General features: G+C 42.2%; 8 protein-coding genes across 8 annotated transcripts; 6 read left to right on the top strand and 2 right to left on the bottom strand.

The window, feature by feature from the left end:
• Positions 1–2762: 2762 nt before the first annotated feature.
• SS1G_00518 (predicted protein) lies at positions 2763–4744 on the top strand (the record flags this gene model as incomplete). The annotated part of the gene is made up of 5 exons (XM_001598379.1): positions 2763–2883; positions 2997–3588; positions 3905–3941; positions 4312–4521; positions 4595–4744. The coding sequence occupies 5 exons, from the start codon at positions 2763–2765 to the stop codon at positions 4742–4744; spliced, it is 1110 nt and encodes a 369-aa protein (XP_001598429.1).
• A 1503-nt stretch (positions 4745–6247) lies between these two features.
• SS1G_00517 (hypothetical protein) lies at positions 6248–6391 on the top strand (the record flags this gene model as incomplete). The annotated part of the gene is made up of 1 exon (XM_001598378.1): positions 6248–6391. The coding sequence occupies one exon, from the start codon at positions 6248–6250 to the stop codon at positions 6389–6391; it is 144 nt and encodes a 47-aa protein (XP_001598428.1).
• A 346-nt stretch (positions 6392–6737) lies between these two features.
• Positions 6738–10116, top strand: SS1G_00516 (hypothetical protein; the record flags this gene model as incomplete). The annotated part of the gene is made up of 9 exons (XM_001598377.1): positions 6738–6911; positions 7156–7423; positions 7609–7646; positions 7794–7916; positions 8186–8238; positions 8481–8725; positions 8866–9149; positions 9299–9382; positions 9568–10116. 9 exons carry the CDS (start codon positions 6738–6740, stop codon positions 10114–10116), a joined length of 1818 nt encoding a protein of 605 aa, XP_001598427.1.
• A 1548-nt stretch (positions 10117–11664) lies between these two features.
• On the top strand, positions 11665–13026 carry SS1G_00515 (hypothetical protein; the record flags this gene model as incomplete). Its single annotated transcript, XM_001598376.1, has 5 exons — positions 11665–11688; positions 11787–12354; positions 12410–12583; positions 12636–12664; positions 12718–13026. 5 exons carry the CDS (start codon positions 11665–11667, stop codon positions 13024–13026), a joined length of 1104 nt encoding a protein of 367 aa, XP_001598426.1.
• A 539-nt stretch (positions 13027–13565) lies between these two features.
• On the bottom strand, positions 13566–14734 carry SS1G_00514 (hypothetical protein; the record flags this gene model as incomplete). Its single annotated transcript, XM_001598375.1, has 4 exons — positions 13566–13617; positions 13875–14170; positions 14223–14599; positions 14647–14734. The coding sequence occupies 4 exons, from the start codon at positions 14732–14734 to the stop codon at positions 13566–13568; spliced, it is 813 nt and encodes a 270-aa protein (XP_001598425.1).
• Positions 14735–16929: 2195 nt separating this feature from the next.
• SS1G_00513 (hypothetical protein) lies at positions 16930–18516 on the top strand (the record flags this gene model as incomplete). The annotated part of the gene is made up of 4 exons (XM_001598374.1): positions 16930–17420; positions 17494–17781; positions 18025–18095; positions 18428–18516. The coding sequence occupies 4 exons, from the start codon at positions 16930–16932 to the stop codon at positions 18514–18516; spliced, it is 939 nt and encodes a 312-aa protein (XP_001598424.1).
• A 655-nt stretch (positions 18517–19171) lies between these two features.
• Positions 19172–19334, bottom strand: SS1G_00512 (predicted protein; the record flags this gene model as incomplete). The annotated part of the gene is made up of 2 exons (XM_001598373.1): positions 19172–19257; positions 19328–19334. 2 exons carry the CDS (start codon positions 19332–19334, stop codon positions 19172–19174), a joined length of 93 nt encoding a protein of 30 aa, XP_001598423.1.
• Positions 19335–19657: 323 nt separating this feature from the next.
• SS1G_00511 (predicted protein) lies at positions 19658–19947 on the top strand (the record flags this gene model as incomplete). Its single annotated transcript, XM_001598372.1, has 2 exons — positions 19658–19695; positions 19743–19947. The coding sequence occupies 2 exons, from the start codon at positions 19658–19660 to the stop codon at positions 19945–19947; spliced, it is 243 nt and encodes an 80-aa protein (XP_001598422.1).
• Positions 19948–20461: the final 514 nt, after the last annotated feature.

The following is a 20461-nucleotide window of genomic DNA, read 5'->3' as shown; positions in this document are numbered from 1 at the left end:
GATACAAAGTGACGAAATTATGTTCTCGAACGCCTTCAGTTCTGCGAGATCTTATTTGTCGAGATGCTGGAGCTGAAGCTTTGCAGAAATATCAGCTTTGGTGTTTCGACAATCGTCCCGAAGGACATAACCCGCCCTCCCGACTTACACACTTTGATCCTTCTATCGACATTATTTACTTCGGCCCAGACACTTGCTTGGGTACAATGTGCCGCTTTAAAGAAAGTTTGGTCAGGACACGGAAACAACTTTCGCGTGTTGCAGTTTACTGCTTGTCGGACAAACGACGCAGTTGTATGAGCGAGTTTAACCTTGCTTGCTCATATTTGACAGAAAGGGACCTTGAATCCAATGCTACACTGCTACACCTGTTCTCTTACCTAACGCTGAGGGGTTACTTTTGTCTTTTGGATTAAACTCTCTTTACGGTGTGCAAGTGGATGAGCACCCGGACCTCCATAATGGATGGCCAAATTTGGAGGAGATTATCCTTTGCGTTTCAGAATTTTCATATGTGGATGAAAGCATTACATCCCACCCAGCTAAGCACATCGGAAGGCTCCAAGAATCTAAGTCTTTGCATTACTTTCAAAGTATTTAATATTTACAAAGTGGCCGACCGAAGTGGGCAACGGATAACAAGCCAAAAGTTCGTTTTGCTTTCTTATCCAAACGCGCTGAACCTGGCAGAGTTTTCGATTTGTTGACAATATCATATGAAGAGTGTTGTGAACAGTTGAATGAGAAGGAATATGTATACAGTATAATTAGTCTACCAAACCCGCACTGTCAAGTCAGGCTAGTAGGCCCTAAGATAGAAGCTCATTATTATATTGAGTTTTATGGTACTGAAGAGGGCGTCTTCGCTGCGAAGAAAGCTTGTTTGTGAGTATCCCAGTGACGATAATGATGGGCTTCACTGATACAAAATTAGAACTCTCCCGGGCTCCTACGAGGAGTGTTGTTTCGGTAATACCTAGCGTCAAAAGACCAACAATCAATGAAAAGAATGGAACTTCCAGTTCGGAAAAGAGTTTTTCTATTGATTCATCACTACCCGAGCATCCAACTTTGTTATATCAACTTCTAAGCGTCTTTTATCCTTCTGGGTTGGCACCGTATGTTTATTAGTTACAGTATCATCAACCTAGCCAGATCTAGATTCGAGAACAAATTATTACAAAAGTCCCTTTTAGTTTCATGATTACGTGATTTGGATTGTAGATTTTTATCCCTGCGCTGTTCCCCTTGCCTTTCTCAACGGGATCAATATCTCAAATGTAACGAAGGCTATTATCGTTGCAAGTAAGATTGTTTCAATTTACATATGTGCTCTTTTTAAGATCTTACCACTTATGTTTGTAAGCTTTACCCTACTTTCTTCATATACCACCTTGGCTAGTCTCTTTTAATTCCTTTTCCCACGTATCGCTTCTTCCGTACACATCGTTCCTTCCCTGACAGACGCATATAATTCTCAGATTATTCTCATTGCAGTGTATAGTTCTGGTAAAGTGATTGTCATCTTACCTAAGTGAGCAGCATCACGGTATTTGTTCCGCCTGGGACTGATATCTATCATGGCTGCTTGAAGAAATCAATCAATCATTATGGAAGCTAGAGTAGAAATATCTCGTTGGTTGATCTTCAGAACTACTACTCGGCAAAATTTTTGAAGATGCATAGGCCAATTTACCTCTCAAAACACATTAATTTTGATCTTTTTTTGACTTTAATCTTCAATAACCTTTTGAAAAATAAAAATATAAATAAAATAAAATGATTAATTAAAAGTCAATCTTTTCATTAACATATTATACAAGTTTCAACAAATGAGAATTAAATTTTGTAAAGTTATTAAAGTTTAAAAATAAATCTGAAAATTATAATATTTCAACTCAACTTATTAATTTTGATATAATATCACTTTTTTGTTATTTCTTATAAATTATTTTATAAATCATCTCTTTTGTGACCAAAAGGGTGTTTATAGACCAGCAATTGTATTTAACTTAGAATCTACAGGTGAAGAGCACCTGTAGATGGGGATAGCTACTCTATATATACACAAATGAATGGCCTAGCCGCAATGGCTAGGCAAAAAGAAGTCATATTTATTCCTCCAATGATCTTACTTTACCGATAACCATTGATACCTAGTACTTGTCCGGATCTGATCCTCAGGTCACCTAAATCGCATACTAATCTCGAGTAATCGTATCATGTGTGGACATGGTTAATGTACCTGAGGTTTCTTATATAATAAAGGTGGGAGGAAAGCAGGGATTTCCGTCACATCTTTATAAATGATAACATAGAATTTTTATAAAATTTTATCAAAAGTTGAAAAAAGTTATAGGTGTTTCTAGTTTTGCCTACACATCTTTAAAGATTTTGCAGAGTAAGTAGGTGATGACGGCGGAGACTTTATATTCATCACAGACTTCACATGATTGGACTGATTCACGGTAGATTTCGCTAGTTTGATTGGATGCCCGTACAACCGAAGTTTTGATATCTACGACTATCTCGTGTCTACTTAATAAATTTTGTCAACCATATACAGTTCACACTCACATTGTCAAAATATCACACTATTGGAGTTTCCCCAACAAAAATTGTCAAGCATGGCATCCTCCATCGCCGACATCGAGCCACTACTGGCCAGCTCAATGAGAATTTTGCGCAACTAAACTACCCTTCAGGATCTCATTGTAGCTTATCCATCTTTGAGGGAAAAAGCTCTTTCACCGCCTTCTACCATGACAGAATCGAAACAACGCGTGTTTCTCGATCTTCCTGATCCGGACATGGAAACTGCTAATTTGAAAGCGGCAACAAATCTTTCACGCTCCGAATTGATTGAGAAGGCTGTCACGGATCGTGGCAGTCTCACAGAAGCAGAAGTTCTAGTTTTGAAAGATCGATTTTGGACACCTCCAACGATAGAATAGAATTCAAGAATTACTGATGCGTTCATGGACTTGATTGAGCAGGCGGAGACGAATTTTTCGATGCCAAAGCTCCAGCGTATCTTCCAAAAGAGGAAGAAGCGTTCAATATTGGTATTCACGAGTTCTGGGGTCGTGATCAAGCATTAAGAGATGATCAAACAAATAATGCAGTCAATGCAGCCTTGCCATTTGCACCGGAATGGATAAGGCAGCTTTACAGTGAGGGAAAACAGCAATGGGGGTACATCTGTCTTTATGATGCTGAAGCTCAAAAACTCGATGCAGAACGCCTTGAAATTTTTCAATCTGCACTATATAGCTTCTTCGAACATGCACTTCGGTTTAATGGCTCAAAAGATATCATCAATGGCAAATGGCGATATATGACGTTTAATGCACCAGATACTGCGTTTGCACCTCCTGCAACCTCTTTACAGGACAAAGAAAGCAACGGCGGGAGCGCCGGTCAGGATACCGGTGCTTTATTTCCAAAAGCATTTCAGGAAATTTTAGAAAATCCGGAGACGTATCAGCGAAGGGAAGATGTCGTTCCGACTGATGAATATATAGGCAACCTCGAAAATGGGATTGCCGATTCGGGATTCCTCACAAATACCTTCTCGTATTTGATCCAGTGTGTATCGACTTAGTCGTGGATTCAGGGTATTTCTATGATAACATGCGTGCATTAGCATTTGAGGCTGAGTTTCCCGTGCCCGGAGGGACATATAAAGAAGGATATCAGGGTTACACGTGGGTGAGATTAGATCAATTGGTGTATTACTTTTACGATTTGAGGTTGAACAAAGCCGACGAACTTGGGATGGATAAGATATGGGAGGCTGCACAGAAGAGTAGGAATAGTGCATTCGTCAGCATGGATCCCGAGGAAGCCATGAATTGGTCACATTCTCGTCCGCAAACTAAATTTACCCCTGATAGTATATTAGGGAAAAGATGGTACACTTTGAGAGAGGCTCTAAGGCAGTGAGCAAGCATTTGTTCGAATCAAAAGTGTTGGAGGCTGATGAGAAATAAGAGAAGAATTGAAATAAAAGGCGGGTGGCACATAATTGTTCGGAAACAATCGTCTCTTAGGAGAGTTTAATCGTGGTTCTACAACGGTTGAATATTTTTTTGAGGTGTTCCGCGCGATCTCCTGCAATTTTCTCGGTACAAGACAGATTAATATTGTGATATTGGGTCTACAAATGGGTTGAATCCAAACGTTAATCCATCTCTACGGAGGTGATACTGAATACGGACGTGGCAATAAGCATCCCCAGGGCTCAAGCCAGGGTGCCGGCCCTGCAGGTACACTAAATTTTTCTTTCTACTTATCTACTGCCACAGCTAGTCGGGCATTATCTTGGTGTTATCAAGCTTAAAGGGAGAGGTGAATCATACATCTGTATCGGCGATTCTTTTTTTCAATGGATTTTCCAAAACTGGCAGCTGTTCACGGAGGGCAGGGGCAATCGTCAGGGGGAAAAAATTTGGTTGGTACTTGGCACCAACTGTTGGTGATTCGGACGATCCAAGATACTTTTTGCTTCCAGCATCCCTCGTTTGAACGTGCAGCTAAATCTACAGCTAATAGCCAAGAAGTACTTACACGGAATTTAATTCGAGCGAACCAGCATAATTATGGTCCAGAGATTGCTATCTGGATAATTAAGGTGATCACAACAGACGATAGTGTCATTGGCGAACTTTTTCCACGATATCTCGAAACCGGGCAAAGTTATATGCAAGCTCTACGACTATCATTAATCACATTCAACTATTGATGGTCGTTTCGTGTACATTCTGACGCGAAGAAAAACAGCCATCGAGACACTAGATCTGGTATGTACTCGAAGTATCGAGACATAACTTCTCCCTGGACTCAGGGTCTAGATGATACTTGCCCCTTGCACAAGCGCCTATTTTCTGCAGAGTTTTCCAAATATCATGCCAACCGTGGACTTTGCTGTTAATTAGAGCAGATTAAGTATAAGAAGATGCAATCATATGGAAAGTAGGGTTACATAGCGTTGGCAATATGCTCTCTCGCGGCGTAGTCAGACGAAGAGGTTTTTGCTCGCGTGAAGAACTTCTTCGTATCGTGTATTTGCACTTATGAGTGTCTCTGGTTTCTCCATAATCTTGTGCTAGTTAGCAGTGCATGTAGGGATCTCATATTCCACCGGCATCTTCTAGCATACGAATTATTCGGATTTTTTTCAACTCTTTCACAACCATCCCTTAACCTCGTTGTTCAACCCTTAATGATTTAAGTGAATCAGATTTCAAAGCACACAGTTCATGGCCATCCCGTATTCTCATCACCTCGGAGAATTCTATGAATCTACTTATCCACTCTTGGACTTGTTATGGCTTGATTTAAAGTCCGGTATTTTATGGTATGTGATGGAAGGGCTGATTGGATTGGACTTCTAGAATATGGGTGTGGGTAGTTAGGTAGAAGCACCTTTGTGGCATGAGACTGCACTGTTCTAGGAATTAAATGGGAGTCATGCCAACATGATTCCAACATCTCTGCTTTAGTGTAAAGTCAATTTTGATAACCTGTTTTCCAGTGTATTCTGTATCATCCCGAGGCGCGCCAAATGGAATGGTGTTGCGTATGGATATTCCTCAATTATACCCAGGATGCTTCAACAATTATATAAGTAGACATCATGCCTTCGTTTCATATTTCTACAAGCATATCCCATCGCTAGCTGTCCGGCGTGAAATCACCTCTCACTGAACAGAAAACTCTCCGCAAGTCTTTAGCTGTTGACCTCCTGGGATCTTGGCAGCATATGCATATATAGTACATATGCATATAAGGAGCAAACAAAACTCAACTTTTAATTCATTCTTTCCTTTTTGGTATACTGTTTGTTTGCTTTCAATATTTTGATTTCAAAGCACTTTAATTCCGAAGGCTGAATACCTAACCTTATTCCTTCATTTTTTGAATATATACTCGCAGCTTAACTGCTTAGCTAGAGAATCAATCAATTCAATCTGATACTCTTTCTAGTCTCAAGAAACCCAACATTAGCCGATGTGCTTTATACATAATGAAATGGCTACATATCTTCACGGTGCTGCTTGTCCTTTACCAAGTACAAGCAGCTGCAGTTCTTGCACACTTCATGGTAACACGGTTATCCGATGTAACTTCAAGTGGTGCTAACAATATCTTGCAGGTTGGAAAAACTCAATATTTTACGCAGAGCGATTGGGAAACGAATATGCAGACAGCAATTGACTATTACATTGATGCGTTTGCACTTAATATGGCTTATGGTTGGATTGACAACGTAGGACAGGTATCGTTGGCTTTCGCTGCTGCTGATAGCGTAGACTTTAAGTTGTTCTACTCATTTGACTACGCAGGCAATGGACCATGGCCAAAGGCTGATGTCATTCAATTCATCTAAAGCCATGCATCAGATGCATCTTACTATCATTACAACGGACAGCCATTTGTCTCTACCTTTGAGGGTCCGGACTCTTCTAGTGATTGGGTTGATATTAGGGCTCAGACCAGATGTTTCTTTGTTCCAGACTGGTCCTCTATTGGCGCTGGCCCAGAATTAGCTAAAGGTGTTGCAGATGGGCTATTCAGTGAGTTGGGATTTTTGCAATCTTCCACTCATGTAGCTGATCACAGAGCTCTTTGCTAATGTTAGAATAGGCTGAGCGGCATGGAGATGGGGCGATTGGAGGATGAATACTTACTCGGATGCTGCTTATAATACATCTCCTGCTGGCTTGCCATATATGATGCCTGTGTCACCTTGGTTCTACACGAACCTTCCAGGTTACGACAAGAACTGGCTTTGGTCATCGGATGATTTGTGGTTTGACTGCTGGCAGGAGGTGTGGTCTTTTCAGCCAGAGTGGGTTGAGATAATTACTTGGAACGATTTCGGAGAATCACATTATATAGGACCTCTGGTAAGTAACAACCTTGCCTTCCTTTGACGCCCAAATCCTCTGTATAGCAGCCATTTCGTATGGGAAAAATGTCCGGCTACTTCGTCTTGTATTTATGCCTTAATTTGAAGGGAACTAACATGGTCGAATGATGAAAAAAAATACGACCTGTTCAACGAAACAAATGGGAAAGCGCCTTTTAATGTTGGTCACACCAGGAACCGCCTCTCATGAAACAGAAACATTATACTTACAAATAAAATAGTATGTCAGTGGAATGCCTCATGATGCCTGGGGTTTATCGCTTCCATATTTAATTGACACCTTTAAGAACGGCGTGGGGACTATAACCCAGGAGAACCTTTACGTTTGGCATCGTCTTTCACCAGCGACAGCTTGTGAAAATGATTTTACAAAGGGAAATACAGCAAGTCAGCTACAAATTGAATTCCTACCATGGGACATTGTCACCGATAGAATATTTTTCTCCGCATTGCTCGTTTCAGGCGCATCTTACACTGTTACAATTGGAGGTAATATAGCCACTTCCGAATCTCTGGATTGGAAATAAATTCCCCATACTGGTACTGGAGGTCTATATCACGGCAGCGCTTCCTTCAATGGTCTTGCCGGTACAGTCTTTGTGTCGATGGCGGAACTAGTGAGCAACCCTAGAATTCCTTGGATATTGTCACCTTTCCCTGCTAAAAGCATATAGTCACGTCATATTGCTCTAGAACCGCTGGTTATACAAATGTAAGCCTGACTAACCCAAGATTTTCCTCTCGAGCGACCCTCTACAACTTTTAACACAAACCGCACGAGGGACGCAAGATTGAGTCCATTCATCTCTTTTTTTTTTCAATTTCTCGAGAGCGAGGAAAATGTTGACTGTTCTTCTAGTGGAATGCTTTCACCGCATACGAAGCAGGAGATAAGACAGGCGGTGAATCTATGCTAAATTTGTCCGATCAAAAGTGTATTGAGGGCTTTGGTACCAACGACTTCAATACTATATGTGCTTTTGTATGTGGGCTAGGGCAAGTTCTGAGAAAACTTGATTCATACTTCATCAGTGCATCAACTCTAACAAATTGAAAGTTATTGTCCTCCAGCGGCGTGCACTTGCGCCCAGATTGGAACGCCTCCAAAAGCTCCCGGATGTCACTGGTTTTACTGGCTACCCGGCAAATGGCATAATTGAATATCAGGGTCTTTGTGCCTTTTCTTGCCGTTATTTGGGTCTTCATTTCATGATGAATTTCTGGAGGAATTGCTAAATAGATAAACTGTAGGGCTTCTGCGGCTTTGCAAACAACACTGTCTGCGTGGACTCTCCAACTGCGCTGTATATCCCGACAGTCTCGCCATTCAACCCCCGAGCATGCACCGGAGGTAGCGGAGAAGCCGACTTCTTTGATTTGTGCAATTGGTCTTGTCAATATGGATATTGTCCCATTTTTTCATGCACTTGTAACACACAAGGTGATTTGGTTGTCCCACCCCCGCACAAGTCAGTGACATGAAAGCCACTTTCATTCCAGTCACAGGCGTCATGGAATATGATGACCTCTGTGCATTTACTTGCAGTCGTGGACATTGCCCCGATGTTTTTGCCTCTGATCTGGCATTTACATCAGGTTCAGGCATGGGTAACTACATCGGTCTGTGTGTCTATACCTGTAAATACAACTTCTGTCCAGAACCATGTGACTGCCTCGTGTATGGTTCTGAGATACCAGCTCCACCTATAGTACCTAACGTCACTGGTTATGCCGCGCTGGGCTTGGACTCCGCCACTTACGATCCTCTTTGTAACTTTACTTGCAGCCATGGTGAGCAACTCAGTTCTTTTACCACACTACCCAATCATAAAGCACAAAACTTATGCCAATACATTACGACTTTGGCCCCGAACTTTCCTTATTCCCTGAGTTTATTTTGGAATGCAATTTCTGACTGTTTTATTATCCAGGATATTACCCTAGTGACGCCTGCTCATACGAAGAAGTTGCTGACCTAAGTACATCGCTTGTTTTCCCCTCAGACGACGATCTACTTCCATTTGATTTAAGTACAAGTTACAGCTCTGGTGATGGCTTCTTGTACGATACGCCTGAGCCTTCGAATCTAAAACTTAACATCAACTTGTACGGTATACCAGTAGTTTGGGGAGACATAGATTGTAGTTCGCTGTCAGGAGAATATGCTCCAGGGGTGGATGGAGACACTCTCGGATGCATTGCGACATCTGTTTCAGTGAGCATCTTCCATTCTTTCATTATAACTACTTACAGTTCTAAAAGTTATTTCCTTCCTGCATCCTTTTTTAATGCGGCTTGGATACTTAGTTTATCCTTTACTGAATTCTCTAATGTGATAGTTTCTAATATACTCAATATATCAAGACGATGGCAAAGTATCTACGTCCCGGATACGAAGTCTATCAACAAATTATTATTTTCAGAGCCACTCGGAATGCAAAGCGATCGGTGAGTGCACAAGGAAATGCATGCTCTTAAATGGTACCCCAGCAAACACCTGGACTTCTGTGGGAAATGGAACATACAAAGGCATATATCACGAACTTCATTTCATACATAATGATAAATTCTTCGGTTATGGAGCATATCAAGGTCCTGCTGCTAGCTCGTCTCAACTTGCTAATTGAGATGAGGACTACGGTTTAGGTTCAAGGACTGGACTTGGAGTGGGATCCGAGCTGCATTTTGTTGGAAATTCAGACATTGATCTCACGACCTCATTTGATGAAGTTGGTCTAACACCCAAAGGAGCAGCAGAATTCGTAGGATGGGCTACCGCAGCAACAATATCGGAGTCCTATTACGAGTTTCTCTGCTGCCAGTTCGATGTCCTTGGTCAAATGGCATCCACCGCGGCAATGCGTATTGGGGTTACTACGCCTCCCTTTGGATGGGACTCTCCTTATGAACCCGATCAAGTAATTGAGATTTGCGAAAATGCAACCATCGGTAGTGTTCTTTTAACCTGCGCATACAATTTAACAAGCATTGACCCAGAATTACTCGATGATCCTGATAGAAACGAGTCGAAATATGTCTGGCCGGTGTTGAGTACCCGAGGCGATCACTCAGGTCTACCCGTCAATTACATAATCACGAATTACGCCAACTCAGCACAAACAACTACTTTCACATCAGCTACCTATCCTAATGGAAATTATGGGCAGGACCTGCCAGCATAGGGGGGAGATCCGCACGCTTATGCGCATGCAACTACAAATTGTAGCGATGCATCTCTGATCAACAACGCAATGATTGGCACGAATGGAGTCAGGGTACAAAGCGAGCATATTATTGAACGGGTTACAATAAGAAACTTCATGGAGTTTATTCAAGATCCCTGGATGGACCTTGAAGATGGACTAGGCCTACAGACTGTGAGTAGTGACCCCGGTATTGTTCCTTTTGAGGTCATCAATAATTATATGAACTTACCGTACAATCAATGGCCACTTCTACAAGGGCAACAGTTAAACGGTAACACACTCTTCGAAAACTTAGGCAATGCTCTGGGCTCCACTACAAACCCCGGAGTCATGCACAACTTACAGTCGTCCTTGAATAATCTGAAAGCTCGAGTTCGGGGCGGTACAGTGAACGTTACCTCCAATAAGGTATTCAACAAACTGGCTAATGATCCAACCACCCGCAGTACCGAGAGGGCTCTCAATCTCTTACGTTCGGTGAGTGTCCGAAATTACTTTTGCTTTCGATATTTGGCATAGGGATTATATGCTAACATAACTATTTGAATCATGAAATTGTCGTTTTCAACTAAATTAATGACCCAAACAAACAGACTCTTATGGGACGGATTCATCAAGGCATTCACGCAGCTCTGACCGAATTTGACACTCTATACAACTCACAACGTCCTCTAGCCCAAATACACACGGCTGATCTCTGGACGGAATATATCAAATTTTTGGCTAAGCGAATAACGAATCACTATTACAATTATTTGACCGATCTAAATACTGGAAGGATTAACTTACTGAGGGCAGGCTGGCAAAGAGTGTTGACCAACAATCCAACGCGTCAAATGAGAACTATTGCTAATGGGAACCTGGTCAAGATCAATGCGCTCAGTGCCCAGATTGCAGCAACAGTGGTCTTCAACGAAGCTCCATTCAATCTTCCAAACTAGACACCGGAAAGTTGCCTGAGTATTTCCCGAAAATCAGGTGAAGGTTTGAATTTTGAGGGCAGGTGGAAAATGAGAGCTTAATCTTACATCGAGGAAGTCACGTCTAAGACAAGAGGGTTATTTGGGATAGGAGAGTATTGATATTATATACATGTCTGGACTTAGAGCTTCGGATGTTGGTGATTGAGCGAACCTTGGCTTTTATGTTTAAAGACCATTTATAATCATTTAGCAACATCGCGGTATATAGGTATCCGCAAAAGAAGAGAAGGAAATCAGTTAAAATTCAAATTGAGATAACTTTCTTATGGATCACAATACACAATGCAGGATGCTTTGTCATGCATGCTTGAGGTCCACTTTAAATGAGGGAGCCGCAGATACTAAACATGATTCATCAAACACTAAGACAAGATGATGGAAATCAGCGAATGGTGGCCCCGATAATATGTTAAGCGGGTGCTTACCATAGCATTGGTCCCTCCACATTCCTATATCATTACTAAGGTGGAGAGTCCCTATGCAAATGTAAGCAACCCCTAAGCCCCACGCCTTAGTTACACAGGGACAGACATGATGATTAATGGGGGAACATATGGATGCAAATGTGGGATAAATCACACCCATACAAAGCCTAAGTTTCTCCCTAACAATTTTATGTTTTCCCCAGAGCTCGAATTTGACCTTCAAAGATTCATATCCTAGAATTTACACTTTCAAATTAGCATCAACATAATGTCCAAACGAATCCTCCTCACCGGAGCCAACGGCTTTATCGGCTCATGGGTGCTCGATTACCTCCTCAAACAAGGCCACTCCGTCCGCGCCATACTACGATCCCAATCGAAAGCCGGGCAAGTCTCCTCCGACTTCCCCACGTACAAATCCCAACTCGATTTTGGTATCGTCCCCGATATCACTGCGCCAGGAGCGTTTGACGAAGTCGTCAAATCAGATCCTTCTTTCGATATCGTAATTCATACTGCTTCTCCATTTCTCTATAAAGTCATCACGGATAATCGTGAGTTTCTTGATCCAGCGATCAAGGGAACAATGGGCGTTTTGGAGAGTGTGAAGAAAAATGCGCCCGGAGTTAAGAGAGTGGTGGTTACGAGTAGTTGTGCAGCTGTTGTGGATTTTGACGCGGAATTTGTTAGTCAGCCGCAAAAGCTTTATACAGAGGCAGATTGGAATCCTACTACGTGGGAGAGTGCATTGCATGGTACACAGAATAATGCATATCAAGCGAGTAAGAAGTTTGCGGAGTTGGCTGGTGAGTTTCTTTCTCTAGAGATTGGGAATTAAAGGTTAGTACTGATTATTTGTAGCGTGGGACTTTGTGGAGAAGGAGAAACCGAATTTTGATCTGGTTACTTTGGCGCCTCCGATGGTATATGGGCCGCTGAGACATACCATTTCAAGTACAAATGACTTGAATCAATCAAATTCAAGGATCTACAGTGGATTCTTCAATTCATCTAAGAATGCTGAGCTACCTCCAAGTAAGTTTTTTCAGTACTCTCATCGCCGTGGAAAATTGTGCTAATTGACTAGATGGCCTTCATACATTCACTGACGTTCGCGTAAGTACTTTTTTCACTTCTTCTATCTTGTTAACCATCTAACAAGCCTCAAGGACTTAGCAGAGGCTCACGTGCTGGCTGCAACTCTCTCAGAAGCATCAGGACAGCGCTTCATCATTTGTGAAGGGCAAATCTCATCTCAGAACATCAGCGATATTCTCCGTAAGAATATTCCAGGATTGGAAGATAGAACACCACAAGGGGTTCCAGGTGATAAGGGGCTGGAAGATGGCTCTTTTACCTGTAGTAGTGAGAAGGCTGAGAAGGTCTTGGGATTGAAGTTTAGGAGTAAGGAGGATACTTTTGTGGATCTAGCAAAGCAGTTGTTGGAGATTGAGAAGAGGGATAAGGGCGAAGAGTGAGCGATGTACAAAGTAATATTGACTTTTGTGAAGGCCTGAAGGTTGTACCGTTTTATTTATCTATTAATGCAAAGAAACCTAGATTCTAGCGATACTAAATGTTCTATGGAAACGATGCCATTTATGTTTATTAGAAGGTATCTATCTAATGACAATAGCCACTCTGGCAAGTGAGAATGCCGCTGCAAGGACTACTTGCGCTACAATCCCATCCTTCACAACCCCAAGTACAGCTTGCTGGTGAATGACAGTAACCACTCTGGCAAGTGAGGCCCGTGTTACAAGGGCTGCTTGCGCTACAGTCCCATCCAGCGCAGCCCCATGTACAGCTTGGTGCCGGATGACAATAACCACTCTGGCAGGTGCGACCTCCACTGCAAGGACTGCTTGAGCTACAGTCCCATCCTTCGCAGCCCCACGTACAGGTTGGCTGATGGCAAATACCACTCTGGCAGGTGCGACCCCCACTGCAAGGACTGCTTGAGCTACAGTCCCATCCTTCGCAGCCCCAAGTGCAGGTTCCTGTTGGGCTGGCAGGCTTAGTGGTAGTTGGTGCTGTACTCTTGGGAGTAGTGGAAGGGAGCGATCCACCTATATTCCAAATTAGTATTTTATTCTCGAGGAGGCGGGATGCCAAAGATATCTTACCAGAGCCGCAACCTGTCTTCGTGTTATGCAAAAGTAAATTCTGGGTAGAAGACAGAATTGATGAACTTCCCTCCACAATCAAAAAGTCCGCTTCTTTGTTGTACTCGAACCATGATGCAGCGATGTAATTTGGATAATCGCACATGTTTTGATTTACCAATTGACTGAGCCATGCAGTATTTCCAGAAGACCCAGCATACCCTGTCTCACCGATGGCAAATGGGATGTTGTATGCGGCGGAGTAGGTTTTGTAGAAGTTGCTGTAGCAGTTTGAAAAAGCGGAGGAGGAAAGCGCCGAATCTGAGGAGGGATAGCAATCGACGCCTACGATATCAACATAAGATGCTCCGGGCCAATATGGTGCAACCGGGGCATCCGAAGTGTCTACATTAGGAGACCAGTACATTTTGATCTTGGGATTACTAGAAACAGCTGCATGGATATTCTTCCAAGCTGTGACGAACTCGTCGGCTGTTCCATGGTATGTACCACTGGTCTAGTCAAATGTTAATCGAGATAGCGGTGATGCTCGAATGGTCAATACTTACGACATAGTAGTTCATCTCATGACCGAATCTCAACCAAACCTCCACGCCCTTCGCAGTGAACTGTTCCAACACACTTGCAACCTGACTGGCTACACTGCTGCTCACTTGACTAAATTGGATATACGGCATAACCGCTGGCTGAAATACAGCACCAGACGCAACGATATCATCAAGACGTTCAAGGAGCTGAGATCCATCGAAGGTGCTAGATGTTATTTGCGCGTACCAGCCATAAGTACTGGCTTTTCCACCGAGCTTGCTGTTTATTTGAGACATGGTATAGGCTGGAGAAGCCACCTGATAGCCATCCGATGGAAGGAAGCCAAAGGCTACACCGTTTGAAACTATTCCGTCGGAAGGAAGGCCATCAACTCCAGCTAAAGAGTGTTAGTCATAACTTTTGCGAAGGAGAGGTATTTATTACCTCGTTTTTCAACAGACAGCTGTGGAGTAGCCAACGCTGATACGGCTGAAACAATAGCTGCCCCAGAAAGAAAGTAGGTAGACTTCATGTTGAAGATGTATAGACTGAAGCTACGATTTTTTCTTAAGAAAACTGGGAGATTTGTATGAAGGGATAGTAAGATGGAAGGTGAGATGGCAAAGATGAAGGCTTTCGCTGGCCATATATATTTATGTCCTTCACTCGAAAAGATAGCATGCAGAGAAAAATACGAGCCGTCCCATCGCGGCTCAAACCTATATTTCCATAGATATGACGTTCATCTGTTCTTCATACCGATACACACAAACCACATAGTTGGAGTACACATCCAGCCGCACTGGATGACAATTCCGAATATAGTATTTCGTGGAGATCGATTAATCTAATCTTGGCAATCTAATGGTAGATCTTCGTGATGAGAAATGAGCATTTTCCCCGAGATCCTACGATGTGACATTGAAAGTTTAGAAGGATCGTGTCAGAGATAATGTGGTTAGAAGGTTCAGCCGCGTACGGGACGCACCTACCAACTTAATGCTCGAGCCAAATTAAGCGATACATCAGCAGATTTATATTGTTACCTTCCGTAATTGGACGTATTGAGAATAAGCCCATACCCTTTTAGGTTTAGCCTCTCCCGCCAAAACGTAAATATCGGGAAGCACGGAGAGGAGGTCGATGACAATTACCCGCTCTGTTGCATATCTTCCCGTTTGACAGGTCCCTGTTGATCTAGTTAACCTTAATTCAAGCGAGAAAACTTATGCTTAAAATAGTATGGGCTTATTCTCAATCTGTTCAGTGTATGCGGTACTTTCGGATTGACCATGAGGTATTAAACTCTGAGTGTATCAACTTTCAAGACGGCGATTTGATCAGTTTCGGCTGTTCAATTGATTGGTGCGATCAGTTCCTGCGTGAACTCTTTTATGGTTGTGTGTGGCGTTGGGGCCTATTATCACCCTGTGGCTTGAATCCATCGAGTCATGACACCCTAAAATAAGAATTTACTTACTCGTGAGGCCAGCTAAGGGGCACATACCTAAAGATGGTAAACTAGTGACTCTACAAGAGGAATTTCATTACTTTGTTTCTCTAGCGTCCGAGTTTCATACTTTATGGCAGCGCGAGTACCTGGTGGGAGGAATTGTAAATACTTTTCTGGAAAATCCATCATTTAATGATTTGACATCAGGATTTACTCGATCCTCCAGCAACTATATTGAGCGAGTACTCGCCACTCAAGTGCACGGAGCCACTCCTGAATGTGCCAATAGGCACTATGCTCATTAAACATTATGGGAATTTGTCAGCGAAGGATTCTTATGTAAGCACAGGTAAAGCATGAGATGTTACACTGTGCCGTAAAAAATGGGGATGGAATGTTTACCCAGATCGGATGATATGAAGTCATGTCAGGAAGGAATCGATCCGTAAGGAACGTTGAAATTTGCTTCTTTTCACGTTAGACCATTTTTGGCCGTTCGTTAAAGTTTTGAACGCCATAGCTCGAACATGGACTGAGTGCATGCAAATCGAGCAATGCACGTCGATCTCTTGAAGACTTGAAGTATCAGGGATATGTAGTATTGTATTATGTTATATGGACTAAAGATTCTTTAGATTCTCTGCCGGGTATTAGTTTCCTGTCTCCAACATAGCCATGGAAACCTCAGGACGTCATTGATGGATTCACTCTACAATTTCTTCCCGTACATTTGTGGGCTTCGACGGCTTTCAAATAATCCTCATTAACCTGTTTTCAGAATCGATACCAGGATTATATCAGAGCTACAAATTTACGAGTTACCAAAGGAGCGATATTCTCCACGTTGCCAATCTAGAAACGGTTCGCTCTCTGGGTTTGTGGAACTGAAGCTACGGCAACTGCCCGACAAAGAGTAGCACCTCGTGTAACGCATGTTCATCAGAGCCCACTACTACATTGAAAAGAGATTCTTTCCTTCTTGCTACCATTACTAATCTATTCTGCAAGATGGGATGAATGTCAGCAAGAAGGTCCACAAAGGTTCTCTTCGCGCGACCTGGGCTTCACATCTGCTGATTGCGGTTCATGCAAGGTGATTTGATAACATTTCGTGCAACATAACCTTGGAGCTTTTTTGAAGATTTTCATATATAATACGGTCACATAAACAGATATTTCTTCTTCAGCAGCAACTTTTCTTGCATCTTCTGCTCTATTCATCAGATCTATATTTCCATCTTCTCACAGTCACTTATTGTACCTGTATTTCCACCATGCATATGCAACAATTCCTCATCACGGCAGCCTGCCTCGCCACCACTACACTTGCCATTCCTTTAGATGGTCGCGATAGTTCTACCTCCCCTGCCAACGCAAAGGTTACTCTTGCAGAAGCATTCACCTCCGGCGCTGGTAACAAAAACCCCAAATCTACCACCAATACCGGCGTTGGCAAAGGTTCCGACACTTACAAATGCTACTATGGCGGCTGGCAATCATTTCCACCATCTTCCAAGTGGGTTTCCTTTGAGGCTATGTGGAATAAATCTATCACGTACCTCAAGGAATCGTGTGCCAGTACCGGCGCCTTTGGTTCTGGCGATAGCCAAACACAGATTGATGACATGTACAACTCAATCTTGACCGTCGCTAGCGCTAGTTTTGTGGACCCAAGATTCATCTTCGCCACGATCTTGCAAGAGAGTAGTGGATGTGTCAATATTGACACCAGCACAAACCCAGACCCAAGCCAACCTGATAACCCGTATGTACTAATTTTCCTATCCATCCTCACCCTCAAACAATTTATTTGATACAGACCACTAACCATATTCCAGGGGTCTCATGCAATCCGTAGGCGGTGCAAAATTCGTCGGAAACTCCGCATCTGCATCCGCTCAGGCTTCATCCATTCACCAAATGATCGTCGATGGAACTCAAGGCACAACGCAAGGTGATGGTCTCGTCCAATGCATCAATCAATTTGGAAACATTTATGAAGCTGCTAGATGTTACAACTCTGGAGAGGTCGATAAAAGCAATTTGAATGATGCTGAGGGAGCTACTGCAAGCTATGTTAACGATATCGCGAACAGAATGACTGGATGGTTGAACGCGGAACAAACGTTCGATTCTTGTTAGATATAGATGGGCTGTGGTTTTGGAATGATTGGGGGAGTGATTGCGGGAGTGATTGCGGGTATGGGGGTATGCGGAATTTGCAAGAGATGAAGTGGACTGTATGGAGGGTTAGTGTGGTTTGAGTGGTCTAGTTTGCGGTTAAAGTTTGTGCTTTGGAATTGTTGTGTACTTATAGCTGGAGAAATTCACATTTGTAGGCTTTAGGGACATTAATTCATTGAAATCAGGGGATCTTTTGATTTGAATCAAGTGAAAACAATGATTTCCCATTTAAATATTCGTGGCTCTTCCGGTGATCGTGAGTCCTCTTTCATTAATTCCCATTCTAGAAATTAAGGATCAATAAACTGACACACTTGAGGAGCATATCCATGTGTAAGTGGTTAATTTAGAGAATAAAATGTAAAAATATCTAACATCCAAGCGGAATTTCTCAGAAGATTTAGAATGTCGAACAATACTGAATCAGACGGATTTATTACAACAGGGGCGCAATCCAATGGACCATTATGTATTTCTTATCTACACGAATTATGCCATTAGATTAGATCAACCTCATGTACTTACATGGCACTTCGGAGCCACATTGAATCATTAACCACCATAACATGACTCATAAGTACTGCGTAGCCGAAGGGCAAATGGGAGTAATCTTCATCGTAAATACAAACTCCGCAACCATTCATTACCCTGATTATGAGTTATACGTCTTTACATGATAGGCGATAAAGTCACAATGAAATTCTTTTTTAATCAAGTTCAAACCCTTCCATTACTTTGGCTGCTCTACATCGCACATCTTCTCACACACTCTTCAGAAAGGAACTTGAATAATAATTCATAGACTAGAAACTATTGACTTACAAAAAACATTCAAATACTCCAATAAATCATCAATAGTAAAATGAACGAGTCACCTTGCTGAACAGTTTGATTTCATGTTAGCTCATATCGTATATCATGAGATATTAGTGCAATAGCCACAGAAACTTCAGTAGCCTAGGGAGATTTTTGGAAACCATCGACTTTCTAGTACGGTATCCCGATATCGATCGTGTTATTCGTACTTCACAGCTGAATGCCAAACTCAAATTGAATACAATTGCTAGAAAGATCACTGGCTACAGCAGTAATGATAACAGGAGTAGATAATTTCGTGCCGTTAAATTGATAAGGGTATCAGAATATTATCCAAGCCATTCCCAACTATCGTTTATGCTGCTGTTATCTAACCTATTACCCCATATTATGTTTGCAGCAATATCCGCCAGGCTGGTCGGTTGTATAGAAAATTTCATTCCAATTCAGAATTGTAAGTTCTCTAGAATTCTGTAAGATTGGCAGTGCAGGTTCCCGGATTGTATTTTCGGTCTGTTATATGAGTAATTTTGTAATCTTATGCGATAGGATAAATTTGAAGTATACCACCGTACTTCCAATCCAGAGGATTTTTGGGATCTCTAATGTCGCAGCCGAAAGAACAAATTAGCAAACACTCTATTGCTTCCAAAGCCAACACGGAATACTCACCACCCATGATTTGTATCATGTTACCAAGCAATTAATCTCCATATTTTGTGTGATATTTATTCCAGGCGGCCACTTCATCGATATATCAGCTTCAAAGCTTCATTCCTTGTTGTAAGTTCGGTCTGTTGATCCGCTATTCTTATCTTGCGCATGTCGTAATGCAGCTTTGGAATAGAATTTGTAAATTGTGGTATTCATATCATTAAGACTCATGAAGTAATTGATCATAAAATTGCATGCTGGTGTTTGCAGAGGCGAGGAAGGTTAGCGTTGCAGAATTCGAAAAGCTCGTTTGTACAGCTGAGGAGTTTGAGAGCACTGAAGTTGGTAATGAGGTCGCGGAAGTTGGAGTTGGAGGTTAAGTGGATGTAGTTGTTTTGTTTGAACATGATGAGGAGCTGATATAAATCGATAGTGAGAGTGAGGTAGTTACAGTGATAAAGTTGGGATCATCATGGGCTTCTGGCTTTGTCAAAATTGAAGAAATCCCCGTGATTGAGAAGCCAAAGCTGGAGCTTGCGCCAGCAATGATAATAGTAGTAGAAATGTATGCGGATGGAGAAGAAGAAGAGTCGAAGTTGAACTGGGCCTCTAAGACGCCTGATATGAGTACAGAATAAATTACGAGTGCATAGAAAAGATGTGGAAGACACCGTTTGAAGTGATATATCTGATGAGACTTGCGGTGTGCCCAATAGACTTCCCCTATTTCTTTTGGGCGGCCAGTTTGTGATTCTATTGGGCTAGATGGGCTATTGGGAAATTCTAATACAAAAACTCCGGACTAGATAATCTAATTTTGAAAAGTCTAGCTCCTTTGAAGCACAGTCTGGCTTGTTGAAAATATAAACTATACTAGATGGATTGTTAACTTAAAACATCTAGTCCAGCCTACAGTCTGGATTATTGGATACATTGGATGAAAGGTTGAGTACATGATGTCAAAAAATCATTAAGCCTAATAAAATTACTAAGATTTACCGACTTGAAATGCACATAAATCCAAAGTGGAACCAGTGAACTAACTCCTTACATATAGCCCCTCTTATAACTTACACAACCCTCTATTCCGAACTGTGTATAACACCGTTAAATTTGGCAGCAACTTACTCCTACAGTATGTCCAACAATACA

This window comes from Sclerotinia sclerotiorum, genomic scaffold (assembly GCF_000146945.2).
Source record: "Sclerotinia sclerotiorum 1980 UF-70 scaffold_1 genomic scaffold, whole genome shotgun sequence".
Taxonomy (NCBI): domain Eukaryota; kingdom Fungi; phylum Ascomycota; class Leotiomycetes; order Helotiales; family Sclerotiniaceae; genus Sclerotinia; species Sclerotinia sclerotiorum.
Note: the sequence above shows the minus strand (reverse complement) of the source record. Positions and strands in the feature narration are given on the sequence as shown.